Genomic DNA, 15,540 nt, shown 5'->3' on the forward strand with positions numbered 1-15,540 from the left:
CTGGCCAAGGCAGGGTCACCTGGAATAGGTGACACAGGAATGTGTCCATGTGGATTTGGAATGTCTCCAGAGAAGGAAACTTCCCTGGGCAGCTGTTCCAGGTCTCTGCCATCCTCCAGGGAAAGCAGCTCTTCCTCAGGTTGAGGTGCAACTTGTATTTTAGTTTGTGGCCATTGCTCCTCGTCCTGTTGCTGGGCACACACCTACTCCTCCCTGCCATGACTCACTGTGGGTGTCACTTTGTGCTTGTCACATCCTGCATGTCACACTTGAGCTCTTGCAATCCTGTGTTCCTCTGCAGACACGGTACCAGAGCAGAAATGCAGAACTGGCTATGTGTCAGTCCAGTAGATATGCAATATATCAGCATAACAACACAACTTGGACTGGGAGGGGCTTCAGGAGGCTGTGTCGTCCAGCTGCCTGCTCAGAACAGGTCCAGCACTGAATTCTGAGCAAGTTGCTCAGGGATTTGTCCAGTTAAATCTTTAAAACCTTCAAAGACAACCCAGTAGTGCTACCCTTGGAATGATGTTGCCTGTTTGAGCAGCCACTCTGCTTGCTGTGGTTTTTTTTCTTTTAAAGGAAGGTTTGGTGTTAAAGCTGAACCTTTAGGGTGAAAATGAGTTCCTGGGTTTGTAGACAACAAAAATAAACGTAGGTTTCTGTAGGTGGAAGTGTGAATTGTGTTCTCTCTGTAGCTCATATAAGTCACTGACAGTGTGTTTGTATTGCAGGCATGCACATTACCACTAAAGGAGAATTTCCAAAGAAATTCAGGGTCCGTTTATGGGACTGACACTTCTTTCCTTCTTCAGTTTTCAGACTTCAATAAGTGAAGTCCAAGTTGTCCAACCTCCTCAAAGCATCACGAGCTCTGAGGTCAGCTCAGGCTGCTCAGGGCTTTGTCCAGTCTGGGCTTGAACCCTTCAAGGGCTGAGACTGCACAACCATCACACTTCACTGAGTCAAATCTGAGCACAAGCACATAGAATTGTGCTCTTTATTACATTTATTTCATTTGTAGGACCAGTATGCAAGTAGCAGGACCATGGGGATTGTTCCTCTAGGTCTATTCCCTGGAGTATCTCTGAAACTTTTTGTGTCAGTGTGCTGGCAGAAATGTAACTGCATCAGCTGGAGGCTCTCCTGGGAAGTGGAAGGAGGCACCAGATCAGTGTTTCCTTTTCCCTTTGTGGTGAGATATTTCAAGCAATTACATTTGTTGGATTATACCTGCTCTGAGTGTGGGCTGGACCAGCTGATCTTGGAAGTCCTTCCAGCCACAGTTATTGACTGATTCAGCATCTCTGCATCTTTTCCCATTATTTCTCTTAATGGCTGCTCTTTGTTTTCCCCACTGCAGCTCTCTTCCAATGGGGAAGCACCTTAAGAGCCCATTTACCCTCTTAATTGCTTTCCATGCTTTGAAAAATGCATTTCTTTGCCTGGTGAATCCATTAGTGGCAGAACTGAGTACCAGTGGTGGCCACGTGCATTGTGCAGATGGAAAATTTGGGAGCAGGAGGGAGTGTTTCCTCCTCTCAGGTTTGCCCTGCTGCCTTTTAGTGTGTTGTGCCACTACTTGTGCTTATTTTTATGTCATCCTGCTGCAGGCCAGCAAGGCTGAGACAGCTGCAGCTCTGCACCAGCTCCAGGACAAGGAGAAGATGCTCACAGCCATGAAGGAGGAGGCAGCTGTTGCAAAGGAGAAGTGCAAGCAGCTCTCCCAGGTAAATACTGAGGTGTTCATGGCTTTAGAGAGGAGCAGGGCTTTGGAGGACTAGCAGCCAGCAAATGCTAGTTCACTGAGCTAAGCCAAAAGGTGCAATATTTTTACTGAAAAAGTTTGCCAAGATGCTATGTTTGGCTTTACAATGTATTTATGCAGTTGCTTTCCAGTAGTTTTTCCAGGGAGTTCAATTTACTGAGACTTTTAAGCTGAGCCTGTTTTTATTTTCAAATGGTCACTTTTAAAAGCTCTTTATTCACCACTGTGAGACTGCTCTATGGATGCAAATATGAAATGTCTTTCCTGCATCACAGTTTTAATTTGGTCCATAGTGCAGCATTCACATGCCTGTGTGCTTCTAGGCACAGTAATCATTGGTTTCCTTCAAGAAGGAAAATACAGACAGTGCAGACTGCCTGCTTAGCCCCCTGGAGGTGCAGCTCTGATTGCTTTGGACTTAGAGACATGATGCTGATGCATCACTGTCAAAACTAGTTTATTAAAATTTACTCTTTTATGCATGTTTTAGAGGAAAACAGTCACAGTAGACCAAATAATGAGGCAGATATGAGAATTTTGGAGTCTTGGGAGAAAGATTTATGTGTTTTGGCTGGTCTGGAAGCACATGAGCATTAGACTCAGGAAGCCACATTGTGGGACATAATTTGGGCACAGAAAGCTGGGTGGCCAAAGGTGGGAGCAGAGTGGCCAGAGGATGCAGGAGTTGGGAGAAGAGAGAGGAAGAAGGGAGTGGGTGTTGTGTGAGCTCCTGGCAGGACACAGGTGTTTACAGGTGGGATCAAGAGGTTTGGGATAGTCAGTGTCTAACTAGAGAGAGAAGAGCTTGTGATGTGTTTGGAGGGAAAAAAGAAACTGGCTCAGGACTGCAGAATGAAATTGGAGAGAGTGATCTGCTGCTGAAGGAGCAGAGGGAATGGATGAAGGAGTCTGAGTGTGGGAAATGCAGATGTGTTTGGGGAAAAAACAACTGCAAGGTGGTGCTTGTAAAGGAGAGGCAGGAGCTGTAGAGAGGTAGGGAGTCATTGGGAGATGGGTTCCCATCTGAACTGGGGAAGGGAAAAACTGGGAGAAAATGGATAAAAGCAAAGTTGCTGCAATGCTGAAGTATCAGGACAAACAAGGGATAAAGCTCAGCTTGACTGATAAAAGCTCTTATCTTCCAGTTAATGTGTTTCTCTGAAAGCACTGTCAAAAGCTAAAGGTGCTTTAAGGTGCAGAATGATTCCTGCAGGGATCTTGATAAAGATGATACCTGGGGAGGATAAATCAGAGCAAGAGCTGAGTACCTCAAGACTCAGAGCTATTTGGCAAAACACAAACTAGGAAAAAGTAAAATCTTCCCAGGATCTCTGGTTCTACCCTGACAGGGTAGCTGGGTTACTGAGGACTGCAAGTGAATTGTGGGATTGGTGTAGGGATAAAGGAGGCTGCAGTGTGTCCTGGTGCCCTTCTTTTAGTTGCATCTTAGTTAAAAAAGTGGAGGAAGATTTGTTTCAAGCTGTCTGTATTGTATTTGCAGAAGCGACATAAAATTTGGAGTTTGATCTACAAGAGAGTATAGCTTTTATTTAAACTAAAAGGTGAAAAAGACTATAATTACTCCAAAGAGATGGAGGGTGTTCAGGCTAATAATTTAGAGCATTTAAATTGTGTCAGGACTCCCTGGCAGTGTTAGGAGTTTTGTGGCTGAAAACACCTGAAGCTGGGGTGGTACAAATTGCTATTTGTGTGATGAGAGCTGCTGAAAGCTGCACTTAATGGTTTTGCTTACTACAGCAAGTGCATTTATATTGCAGAGAAGCAGCTCTGTGGATTTCTCAGGTGTCTGGGTTGAATTACTGGCTAATAAAAGATTAAAAAGCAATGTGTATTTTCATCTGAAAGCTATACTATGGCATCATGCTGGTGGGATTCAGGGCTTCTCTGGCCTTTGTAGTGCACTAATAGCCCATCTCCTGTGGCAAAGCTCCTGGCTTTGCAACCTGCTACAATGCAATTATTTTGCTCTAAAGTGCTCTATTTTGCCATGGTGCTTTACCTGTGTTCTTCATTTTGCTAAACTTGGGATGAAAGTCTAAGCTTTGTCTTCTGTGATATCTGTGGTTTTAGTTGTTAGGACTCTGTGATTTGGCCAGACTAATAATAAGACTAATAAGACTCCCATCTCTTGTGAGACAGCACAAGATCAGTGTTTGAATTGGCAGACTTTTTAATAAACATGAGATTTATGACGGTACAGGATCAGTGTAAGGTTTTGAATGCTGGTCTGATTCTGTAGATTTGCTGAACAAAGATTTAATGCTGACTTTGTGGAGGTTGTGAGTTCGATCTTCACACCATTAAATGTTGGTTTTTGGCTTCTTTTTTCTCTTGTTGAGGCTAGGATTGAAGGTACTTCAGATGATAGTTTGCATTCAGATTTAGGTGTTTATTATTTCTTATTTATGTTACCATTTCACAGGTAGTGAATTCTACAGTTCTTCACTAACTAGGTATAAAATGGTTATCAATCAACCTTTTGCTATAAGGTTTTTGAAGGCTAAACTGTCTAATTAAGAAATGACACTTAAATTATTTTCACTTTTAATCTAATAACTAATCATTCAAAGTCCACAAAGTCCGCAGACTTTTCTGTCCAATTACAAAATACCACTCAAACCCCTGAAGAAGGAAGAAGGTAAGGAAGGAGGACTAGCTTCTGCCTTAAAACTTCTATTTTGCTCTGTGTATATATTACTATATTCTAAAACTCTAAACTCTTAAATTTTCCACCCTTTGGCATTACACACTTCTAATCAACTACATACCCATAATCCCAGTGCTATCAATCAATTTTGGAAGCCTCAGGTGAAATTTTGAAATGTTCTCCTGGGAGTCAGCGTCTGTCAGCTCAGAAAGTCTAAAATTCTCAGCATCCATAACTCCAACAACTTCGGTTTGATGCACACTTGCTGCATTTTTAGTGATCTTAAAGACTTAGCCTTTAGAAAGCAGCAGTGGGTGAGTTGTTTTCCCTTTTCCTGTCACTTCCCACCCCAGGAGCTGGTGGCAGAGAAGGAGAGGAATGGTTTGCTCACGGCCAAGATGCGCGAGCGAATCAACGCGCTGGAGAAGGAGCACGGCACCTTCCAGAGCAAAATCCACGTCAGCTACCAAGAGTCTCAGCAGATGAAGATCAAGGTAAATGCTTTGCCAAAACTGCTGGAGTTGATGCTGATGCACAGCTGCTGAGAAATCACTGCAAAACTTTGTGGGAGCTTCCTGGTTTGAAAGAAAAGGAGTTCTCACAGGTGGCCTTTGAGATGTGTAAAGCCCAGTGCTGGCCAAGCAGCTGGTCCCTGATCTAGTTCCTTTTCCTTCCTGGTGTTCTGCTGAAATGTTATTCAATTAAAGTGTAAAGTCTAATTGAAATACTCAGCTTAAGGGAGCTACTAACGCTGATGATCATTTACCAGCAGATAAATGTCTCTAAGATTATAGTACAGAGTGACAGCATAGCATAATACACATGAAATATCAATGCCTGAGGGAGTGCTTTGCTGGAAATATTTCAGGAGCAGCCATTTGTATTTTTTTAAGACCCTTGTTACTTTCTATTTTAGTTGCTTAATGGAGTGACTTTAGAAAGGTTTGTTTAATCCGATTTAAAAGTTTAACTTAGATTTTTCTAAGGAAAATGGCCTATCTTATATTTAGATTTCATTTTAGTCATTCTTTCCTGTATGTATGGATGTCATAGCATTAAGCCCAACACGTGAACTTCCCAACTTCAAAATTGTATCTTCTGTCATGGCCCTTTGGAGAACAGCATCTCTACAGTTTTGGAGCTGAGGAAACTTCCTTGAAACCTGTGTAGATAACTGGACAAGGAGAGGGTCTTGCTGCTGGCTGGGGAAAGGGGAAGGAGACCTGGGCACACCAGGGAGACTTTAGCAAGTGCTGCTGTCCCAGGCTGTGCTGGAGAAAGGAAATGCAAAAGGTCCAGTCCTCTGGTCCTGCTCCCTCTGCTGATGTGCTGCAGCATGGCAGAGGAGCTGAAAATAGTCACAGCTTCCAGCTGGGTGGGATTTGTGACCCTGCTTCTTTGGGATTTTGTTGGCATTAAAAAACAAAACAGGCAAGGAAAAGAACTACCCAATAAATGACCAAGGTCCAGCTTATGTTGTTTGGGGCAGAACTGGAGGTGGCAGCCCTGCAAGGGACTGCTCGCTGCTGCTGAGTTGTCATGCAAACATTTATTTGGATTTTCTAGTGTGAGAAAGGCTCACTGATGAATCATCCACTTGATGAAACTGGGTTTTGGAATGGTGTCAGCCATATCTACAGACTGGCACTGATAAAGGAAGAGTATTGTGTGTGCTCAAGGATTTTCAGAGCAGACTTTTGGGCTCCAAGACCAGCTTTGCTGTGTTTGCATATGCAGAGTCCATTTTTTCTCTTTAAATCCTGTCTTTTGACTTTGTTCACACCATTCTGAACCTTGGGTTATCAGGGTTTATTTCTGCCTCAGCTTTGGAACCTTGCTGAAAATCAGAATATTAGATGAGGACTAGCCTTTTGGCAGCTTGCATGCTGTAATCTGTGTATTGTTATTTTTTTGTTACTTTTCCTGGTTTGTTGAAAGGAACAGCAAACAAGGATTGTCTAATGATAATTCACAGCACGCTTGTTTTATTTCCCTTTGGAAAAGTAATATATTGGTATCCAGTTATTGATAAATATCTCAGGTTATGTAGCTGAGCAATTGGTATTCTGAGTAGCACTTATGTAGCCTTTTAAACCATAAAAAAGGTTGCCTTGATAAATAGGTTGATGCACTGATATAAAAGGAAACCTGTGCTTTGATTTGAGCACAAGGGTCTCAGTAGCACAGTTTAATTTAAAAACTGGTGTGTGAGGCAGAAACAAAGCTCCCCCCTCTCCCAAAAAATCCACTTAGTTTGATTTACTGAAATTATTGTTATATCTTACCTACTCCTACAAGCTGGTTTTTTTTTATTTTTATTTTTATTGCTCCTTAGCCTAATCTTTTACAGAATTGATCTTTCTTTCCCCATCAGTTCCAGCAGCTCCGTGAGCAGATGGAGGCAGAAATAAGCCACCTGAAGCAGGAAAATGGTATCCTGAGAGATGCTGTCAGCACTTCCACCAATCAAATGGAGAGCAAGTATGTTGGCAGCTATTTGGAACTCTGTGTGTTTTTGAGCCTCCCCTGAAGAGTTGTTCTGGCTTCTGCTTCTTTTGTTTCCAAGTCCTTGGCTGTCTCTGAATTAGTAGTTAAGTTGGGAACACAAATATTTTGGGCTGGACAGGTAGCTGGTGGTGTTTGCATTGGGCCAGGGCTTTCAGAATAAATAATTGCCTTTTTTCAACTTGAAGCCTGGGCTTTTAGGCTGTGCTGCTGAGGCTTTAAGAGAAAGAAGTGCAGCAGTGCTCAGGCGCCTCTGGTGTTTTTGGCAGGGTGTGTATCCTTCCCCTGGGGCTTTAGGAGAGCTGCTGGTTGTGGCCTCTTGGGAGAACAGCAGCTCTAAACTTACATATCAATACCCTGCAGTTACTGATGCTACTGGGGTGGCACTTGGATTTATTTGCTGGTGTTGCAAATGTTTGGAGAAACAAAAATTATATTTTAGGAATTATAACTTGGGCTGCCCCTGAGCTGGCAGGGAGGATTTTGTGTATTGTGCAGGTAAAAGCTGAACACCCTGGTTAAGGGGTGTAGAAGACAAAACTGACACAATATCCTGTCTCAGATATTTATTACTGAATGTCAAGTGCTTAGAGAAGAGTGTGGAACCTTCATTTTATGTGTCCTGTTCATTTAAACAAAGCATTATTATCTTTCAGACAGTTATCCTGAAAAGGCTTTAATTCAAGCAGACTTGAGTTAAAAATGAAATGCTTTTTACTTGCTTAGGTACAAAGGGCAGCCTCAAAATTCTTCCCTTGGGCTGAACAAATGCATCTTCTCTCCCAGCTGAGAAAGTGCATCAGATACCTCTATAAGTTAATAGTCAGGTCAAGGCCAGGAGGCAACAAATATTCTGAAGAAATGTGTGCAGTTAGTAGTCCAGGAGGAATAGTCCTCAGCAGGCCTGGGATCAATAATCCTTTATGGGAAGAGGAAAAGAATGAATTTCCATGTGAGACCTTTCCTTACTGAGCCTCTTTAGTTGACATCAGCGTGCCCAAATCTTGCCAGTCAGCTTCCAGACCTCTTCCAGGAGCTGCTGCTTGTGGCTTGTTGCTGACCTTTAGTTCCTGACCCTGGCTTGTGGCTACTGACTTGTGCTGATGACCAGGAGAGATGGTTCTGCTGCTGTGGCCAGGACTACCTGACCTTCATCCCATTCCTGGCATAAAACAGTTTTAGAGAGGGGAAAACACCCCAAACCCACCCTTTGGTTGCAAATACAGGATTTGGTGTTGACATTTGAATAGCAAACCCCTACAGTAAAAATGTGGTGACCCCGGATGGGGGAAGAAATGATGATGTCTGGCTCCAAATCAGAAGGATTTGCTTTATTAAAACTGTACTATATCACATTAATATACTATTTAAAGAGATACTATACTATTTTATATACTTCTTACTTCCCTAACAAACTCATGACTCTCTGCTGAGAGCCCGAGCCACAGCTGGATCCCATTGGTCACTGACCCCAAACAACCTTCACTAGAATCCAACCCAGCCATCACTGCAGGTAAACAATCTCCACACCGCATTCCACATGGGAAAAACAAAGGAGCAGAGATAAAGATTGCTTCCTCTTCTTCTCTCTGTGCTTCTCTAAAAATCCTGAGAGACAGAATGATGTGAATGTCACAAACCCCCGTGGCAATGTTTGTTTGTTTGCAGGCAGTCGGCAGAGCTGAACAAGCTGCGCCAGGACTACGCCAGGCTGATGAACGAGCTGGGGGAGAAGAGCAGCAAACTGCAGCAAGAGGAGCTCCAGAAGAAGAATGCAGAGCAGGCAGTGGCTCAGCTCAAGGTGCCTGGGGTTTGCCCTGCCTGGCAGGTTGTGCTCAGGGTTTTATCTGAGCTGGGATGTGAGGCGGCTGGGAATTGCTTGAGCTGCTCGTTTCAGATGGGCTCAGCCAGCCTAGGGGTTTATTTAATGGTTTTGTTCAGTGCACTGGGTTTTGAGTGATTACAGACTTCCTGTGAAGTGAAACTTACCTTCCAGGTAAATATATTTTCAACATCACCAGTTAAGCTTTTTATTTTGCTTTCTGTAAGAGTACAATTCCAACAAGAGTTGGTACTGCAGAGCCATTCATCTAGATGGCACTGTCCTTGTGTGGTTTTTATTTGAAGCTGCATGCTTTTGCTTAAATGTATTCTAAAATAAATATACTTTTTAAAGAGTTAAATTAATTTGACTCTTAATTTTAATATAAATAAAAGAAAAAATTATAATAAATATACTTTTTAAAGAGTTAAAATGTAAGTGGGCAGGCTTATGGATAAATCTGTTTCTTTGGAAGAAAAATTATTTTGCCTTTTTTTTAATAGGAGAAAGTGTTTTCAGAATGTCAATCCAGAGCTCATGATTTCTTTAATATTTGCAATTAAATCTTATGTACCAGAAGCTCTCCCTGCCTTTTGCCCTGGCAGGTGGAGAATTGGTATCCAGAGTTGAGATGTTTTAATTACTGAATGCAGATTTATGTGATGCTTGGTTGGTCTGGCTTCTGGTGTTAATTCTGAACTATCAGGCCAAAGATGCTACATTTTCATATTACAGAAACCATTCTTTTAAGAGCCTATAATGAAATCCTGTTCACAATTTGCCTTTCAAATTAATAGGCTAAACTAGTCTAGGAGGAGGATTACAGAACACTCTGTCTCTCTGATGTGCCCTAATGGAAACAAGAAACAATTTCACTTCATTGCCATATGTTTTGGGACTAGCACTGAGGAGATGCACTCTGAGTGCTTCAAAAAGAAATTAAGGGTAAAGAAATTAATTAAAGTTCTTCTCATCAACTCTTTCTTCAATGTGAAGGTCCAGCAGCAGGAAGCAGAGAGAAGATGGGAAGAAATCCAGGCTTATCTCAGGAAAAGAACAGCAGAACATGAAGCAGCACAGCAAGGCACGTATCACAAAATTCACAAATAATGTTTAGTGCAATGAACTGGCTGTTGCCATTTGTGAAAAAAAAAAAAAAAAAAGGGGCATTATTGAGTAAATGTCTTAAGTAAAGCTCAGGTGAAGTCAGCCCTGCTTCAGCACCCCTGGGGGAAAGTGTTTTGGGATCCCAGGTAGCCTGAATGCTGGTGGGGGAGCTGAACCTTGTTGGACTGAGGCTCCTGATCAGCCTCCTCATTTACAGTGAAAATTATTTCCCTCAAAGTTAAATATTGACTTCTGAATTAAAATCCTGACATTTCTGCTACAGATATGCAGAATAAGCTTGTGGCCAAAGACAATGAAATCCAGAGCTTGCACAGTAAACTTACTGATACAATGGTGTCAAAACAGCAGCTGGAGCAGAGGATGCTGCAGTTATTGGAGGCTGAGCAAAAGAGAGCTACTGAGGAGGACTCCATGCAAATGCAGGTGCAGGTAGTATTCCTCAAGTGTTTTAAGGGTTTGGGGTTTTCCCTTTCACTTTGTGTCTGTGGAAGCACAGAAATATCCCTGAAATGCTGCTTTAATGAAGCTTTCCCACTGAATAAAGGATGAAAAAAACCCTGCTTATGGAGTGAGACCTTGTGTGTGGGACCACCTCACACCTTGAGAAGCACTTGGGGCAAGTCAGGAAATGGTGCTGACCCCATTTGCCAAGCTGTGAAATGATCCCTGGTGTTGGGAGCACCCTGGGAGAGCAGCCATGAACCTCTGGTGTTTGAGTGATCTCCTTCCTCCTGGTATCAGGTGGTGAGAGGCAGCATGGACATAACCTTTGAGGGCTTCAGGGAAACCAAATGGATTATGGTGCAGCAGGGAATGTTTTTCCTTGATACAGAACAGTTCTGGTGCTTCCACTCCCAACTGGCTGGTTGTAGTGGGGAGAAAAAAACAGCATCTTTTTGTAAAGTGTCTGATATGTAAATGCTGAACTGTTCTTACTAACATAATCATGGCTAAAAGCTAATCCTAGCAAAAGTGGAATAGCTGCAGATCTCAGCCTGCTTTTCTTTCTGTGCTCTCTTACAAGGAGCTGATAGAGCAGAATGATGCTTTGAATGCTCAGCTTCAGAAGTTTCATTCACAAATGGCAGCCCAGGTACAGCATGTTCTCAGACCTTCTTTTATAGTCATGACTTGTGAACTTTCATTAAAAGTAAGGCTTTTTGTAGCTGGGTGTTGGATGTAATGCTGAAAGCAGAGATTTGTTAGCATCCTCTTTTCTAATGTTCCTTAAACTGTTTTAAAACTTAAAGCTTAGTTTTTAGAGGGGAAAAAATCCACTTATTTCCTTCCATAGTGGCTTTCATTTAGAACTAAAGGGTGTAGTACCTTTTTCAGTGTTTTTTGTCCAGTAGCTTTGCATGTCTACAATTCTGTCTTGTGGTTCTTTTGGTCTTTTTGTAGTCCTCCTGTGAACCACCTGATTGTGCTTTTTCCCTTGTGATAGCTCCTGTATCAAGCTGTCTGTTCATTTTAGTGCTGTATTCTGTGCAGAAGCAAAAGAAAAAAAAAAAAAATCACACCAAAACCCCACCAAACCTGCACAATGCCTTTCTGTTATTTTAATCTCTAAAATTTTGGTTTGACTAGTTTATTTGAGACATTATTTCTGTTGTAAACACTGTGTAAAGCCTCAGGATAAATGGAGTTGCCTCCACATAGAGGAAGGTCACAGAAATCAGCTCAGAAAAGCTTTGGGGGCACAAGTGGAGGCTGTTCCTATGCAGTTGGATGCTGCCTTCTTTTAATCATGGATGTGCTTGATGGAATTTGATTAAATTCAACATCAGGCTGAAAATCTGGCTTTCCTTGAAGTGCTTTAACCCATTGGGTGGGGAGAGTAGTGAGGGAAGAGCCACTGTAGATTTCCAGCATCTTCATGGCCTGCTCCTCTCATCCCTTTAAGGGCTTTGGCAATACATTCTTAGGGAGATTTGACTTTTTAGCTCTTGAGTTACACAGGGAGGGTTCTGGAGGTGTGTGCTTTCCCCAGGTAGCCTCACCTGGCCATGAAAATTCAGGGGTGTTTTCCCACCATGGACAGTGGGGGTGAAAATAACACTTTGGAGAAGGGAGTTGGGGCTGTACCCTGCTCTGGATATCAGGGGTGATGAAACTCCTTTAGCTGTTAAGAGGGACTGGAATTGTGAACATGGAAGTTCTGCCACAGTCTGCAGAGGTCCCTTGAGGCCTTCAAGACCAGTGTGGTAGGTCTCTCTTGCCCTGTTGTGTGTGACAACCTAGGGACAGGATTTTTCCAGAGGGAAAGATGCCACTTGCTGAATTTTTGGTACCGTTTCTGCTCATAACACAACTCCTGATTCACTGTGCAGGTTTTTTTTTTAAAGAATTTTTCATTTGTGAGGGGTTTTTTTTGTAGTTGTTTGGTTGGTTTTTTGTTTATTTGTTTGATTTTTTTTTTTTTTAATTTGAGTGGTTTGTCAGCAGACTATCCCATAAAGCACTCAGTTCCTGGAAGGGAAGTGCTAGTGAGCCCCATGGCTTGTTTGAATCTAGTGAAGGACAAATAATAGGGGTCTTTTTTCCCTTCATGTTGCATCAGGCCAGAGGGGAAGGGCCATTGCTATGTGCTGGTATTCCTTCAATGTTCCTCAGCCAGGAAATAGTTGGAAGCATCCTGTGCCAGTTGAAAATAACCAGACAAATGCTATTCCTGGCTCAGTGTAAATGGGGATTCTTTGACTTGCTTTACTTCCAGTTATTTGTTTTTATTTTTTTTTTCCTCTTGCAGACCTCTGCTTCAGTCCTGGCAGAAGAACTTCACAAAGTGTGAGCATCCATTTCCTCTGGGATTTGGGAGGTGTTGCTGGCTTTCAGTGCCTGCCACCTTCCCTCCACTCACGTGCAGAGCGTATGGGAGGGACTGCTGAAGGAGATGTTGCTGTCTGTGCTTTTAACTCCTCATGAGATCAGCTTGGGAGCTGGGAAGCAGATTTCCCTTCCATGTCTGGCCTCAGGTTTGGAGTTTTACTGTAGTTCTGAGCTCCAGAGAAAGCAGCATCTCCTCTGTTTCTTATCCCTGCCTGTGTGCAGGGTCAGTGCAGCGTGCAGGAATGTGCGTGACCGTGAGAATTGTTATTATTTGGGCTGTGGGGCTGTGCCAGGAGGCTTCTCCCTCTGGGAGATGGGGTGCTGGTTGTGTTTCAGAGCTAGGGAATGTCTCATAAAATTTTTGGCAAGCAGACAGCATTTAAAATGGAAAAGCTTTTGGACCCAAAGTGTACAGTCAGCAGGATTTGGAGTAGGAGCTGGACTAAAGGGCCAGGGTGTATTTTGGGTTTAGCCTGATGCTTCCTGCACCACTTCCATCCACATCTTCTGTGCTGATCTGTCACTGTTTCCCCCTTGTGCAGGATTGCAGAGAAGGACAAACAGATCAAGCAGATGGAGGACTCATTAGGCAGTGAACGTGCCAGCAAGGAGGAAGAGCTCAAGGTACAATAAAATCTTGTGCAAATGCCAGCTGATCTGGCTGCATGTACAAAATGAAGCCCCCAAGGCTGCTGTCTTTGGGTCTAGAAACAGCCTTTTCAGCTACAGGTCTGCTCTGCTAGGCAAGGCCAATGCTAGATGCTGGGAAAGCTGTTGATAAGGAAACTTGAGGATTTTCCTTCAAAAAATCCCCTGAAACTTCATCCTGGGGAGAAAAAGACTATCTATGTATGAACTGCAAATACATTTATTTTATTCCTTCCTTCAGGTCTTACAGAATATGAACCTCTCCCTGAAATCAGAAGTACAGAAGTTACAGGCTCTGACAAATGAACAGGTGACACAGTTGTTTTGGTTTTCCTTCCTTCCCACTACCTGTTCTGTCATAAATGCAAATGCAGATTTGTTGGCTTTAAGCAAGCTCTGCTTAAGCACATTAATGGTGTGAGGCTTCCGGATTGAGCTAATATCTGATTCCCTGGAGTTCTTAGAGCTAGTGGGAGGCCTAATTCTTCCCCCTCCTTCACCAGCAAAGTCTTGTATTTGGATATCCAAGTTACTGAAGCATTTTGCTTGGTTGGTTTAGATTTTCAGGCATACAGAGTGCAGGACTCAACTTCACAGGAGTTGAGCAGAGCTCTCTGTGAAGATGCAGGCCTGGCATTTGAATACAAAATTCATAACATTCCCCCCCAAAAAAACCCCAAACCCCACAGCTCCGCCTGCCTCACCAAAGAGATGTTTTTAGAGCTAAACAAAGTGCTGTCCCTGTGTAGCTGTTGTGTGGCCTGTTCATTACAGAAGTGGAAATGAAGTGTTTAATTAGAGATAATCCCAGTTGTCAAATGAATCTGTTGGAGATAGTCTTCCCTTTGTATAATTGCATGCTTGTAGATTGGTGTTGTAAAAGTGCATGAAGACAAGCTTACCCCTTCCACTCTTGATTTCAGTCATGTGATGGAAGGCCAAATGACTTGGTCTAGCTTTTTAATATTGTGGAATGAAAGGTTGATTGAATCATGTGATGTATCCTAAGTCTGTGTTAATCCTCTTTATAATCTAGGCTGCTGCTGCACATGAGCTGGAAAGGATGCAGAAAAGGTAAATAGCTCTGGGATTTGATAAACAATGTTTACAGTCTTTTATGTTCTTTTCAGTCATGCTTTTGTAAGACTTGGGTGGGGAAATGCATTTAACTGTTCTGCTGTGTCTCAGCATTCACATAAAAGATGACAAAATAAGAACTCTTGAAGATCAGCTTCGAGAAGAACTCGCTCAGATTTCAAGCACAAAAGAAGAATTCAAGGTAAGATACAGAACAGATGTTTTTGTGCTTGTTTTCAGTAAGTTTTCCAGTCTCCAGAGGTTGTGGAGCAACTGTAGAACAGTGAAATTAAACTGACCTTTGGGTTCTTAGGTGAATTACAATATTGTGTTTGTAAGACAGGAGCAATGTGGGATATCACAGTAGTAGCAGCAGAGTGAGAGGTGGGACAGCACAAGTTAAATGCAGTGTCTGAGTTGTGGAGAGAGAGGGCTTTGAATTCTGGAAGAGGAGGTTGGACAGTAAAAACTGTTGTGATTTCCCTGCATTCCACCTGCAAATGTGCCTTTCAAATCCTCAGTGCTTTTCTTTGGAACCTTTGTTGCTTGGATATCATGGCAAGCCTCTGTTTTCTGTCAGGGAGATGTAAAAATGCTTATTTTAACTCTGTCTCTTTCCACGTTTTCTCATAAGGCTGCAGCTCAACTGCAGAAGCTTTTGTTCTGACATCTGGGGTCTACACAGCAAAGCTGCTGCTTGTTTCTGGGTGGTGTGTGCAGAGAACAGCTTAATTCCTCCTTGCCCTCTGCCACCTTGACCTCTTTCTTCTGAACCTGGGCTGTTGGAAGCAGCCCTGCTTCCCCAGAGAGGTGCTGACTCCATCCCTTTAACTCCTTTAAAGCCTGTGCTGGGTGCTGCTGCTCCTCTGATGTTTCTGGTGTGAGGTCAGTCCCTCTGAAGCTGCACTGTCACCTTGGTGAGTTTGCTAGTGAGGAACAGAGCGAGTGGGCAGTGGCAGAGGCAGGATGCTTTTGTAGGAGAAGCCTCTGGAGTCTCCTGGAGCTCTTTGAAGCAGGTAGTAAACTTGATTCTTGTATTAAAGTGCCACTTTCAAAGAGGTTCTGTTGAGAGTCGCTTGCCAAGGCTCTGTA

The 15,540-nt window shown here is 43.0% G+C and overlaps 1 protein-coding gene across 12 annotated transcripts in view; it reads left to right on the forward strand.

Annotated features, from left to right (window-relative positions):
• Window positions 1-15,540, forward strand: part of KTN1 (kinectin 1) — a 77,275-nt gene that overhangs the window by 30,695 nt on the left and 31,040 nt on the right. For all 12 annotated transcript variants that reach the window (XM_031504899.2, XM_077783899.1, XM_077783900.1 and 9 more), the window contains exons 6-17: window positions 1,617-1,733; window positions 4,793-4,933; window positions 6,814-6,920; window positions 8,613-8,745; window positions 9,763-9,850; window positions 10,157-10,323; window positions 10,919-10,987; window positions 12,644-12,681; window positions 13,266-13,347; window positions 13,613-13,681; window positions 14,408-14,445; window positions 14,560-14,650. In XM_031504899.2, coding sequence (XP_031360759.1) covers window positions 1,617-1,733; window positions 4,793-4,933; window positions 6,814-6,920; window positions 8,613-8,745; window positions 9,763-9,850; window positions 10,157-10,323; window positions 10,919-10,987; window positions 12,644-12,681; window positions 13,266-13,347; window positions 13,613-13,681; window positions 14,408-14,445; window positions 14,560-14,650 — 1,140 coding nt within the window. The remainder of the gene's footprint in view (window positions 1-1,616; window positions 1,734-4,792; window positions 4,934-6,813; window positions 6,921-8,612; window positions 8,746-9,762; window positions 9,851-10,156; window positions 10,324-10,918; window positions 10,988-12,643; window positions 12,682-13,265; window positions 13,348-13,612; window positions 13,682-14,407; window positions 14,446-14,559; window positions 14,651-15,540) is intronic.

The sequence above is a fragment of the Lonchura striata genome, chromosome 6, assembly GCF_046129695.1.
Source record: "Lonchura striata isolate bLonStr1 chromosome 6, bLonStr1.mat, whole genome shotgun sequence".
NCBI classification, from domain to species: Eukaryota; Metazoa; Chordata; class Aves; order Passeriformes; family Estrildidae; genus Lonchura; species Lonchura striata.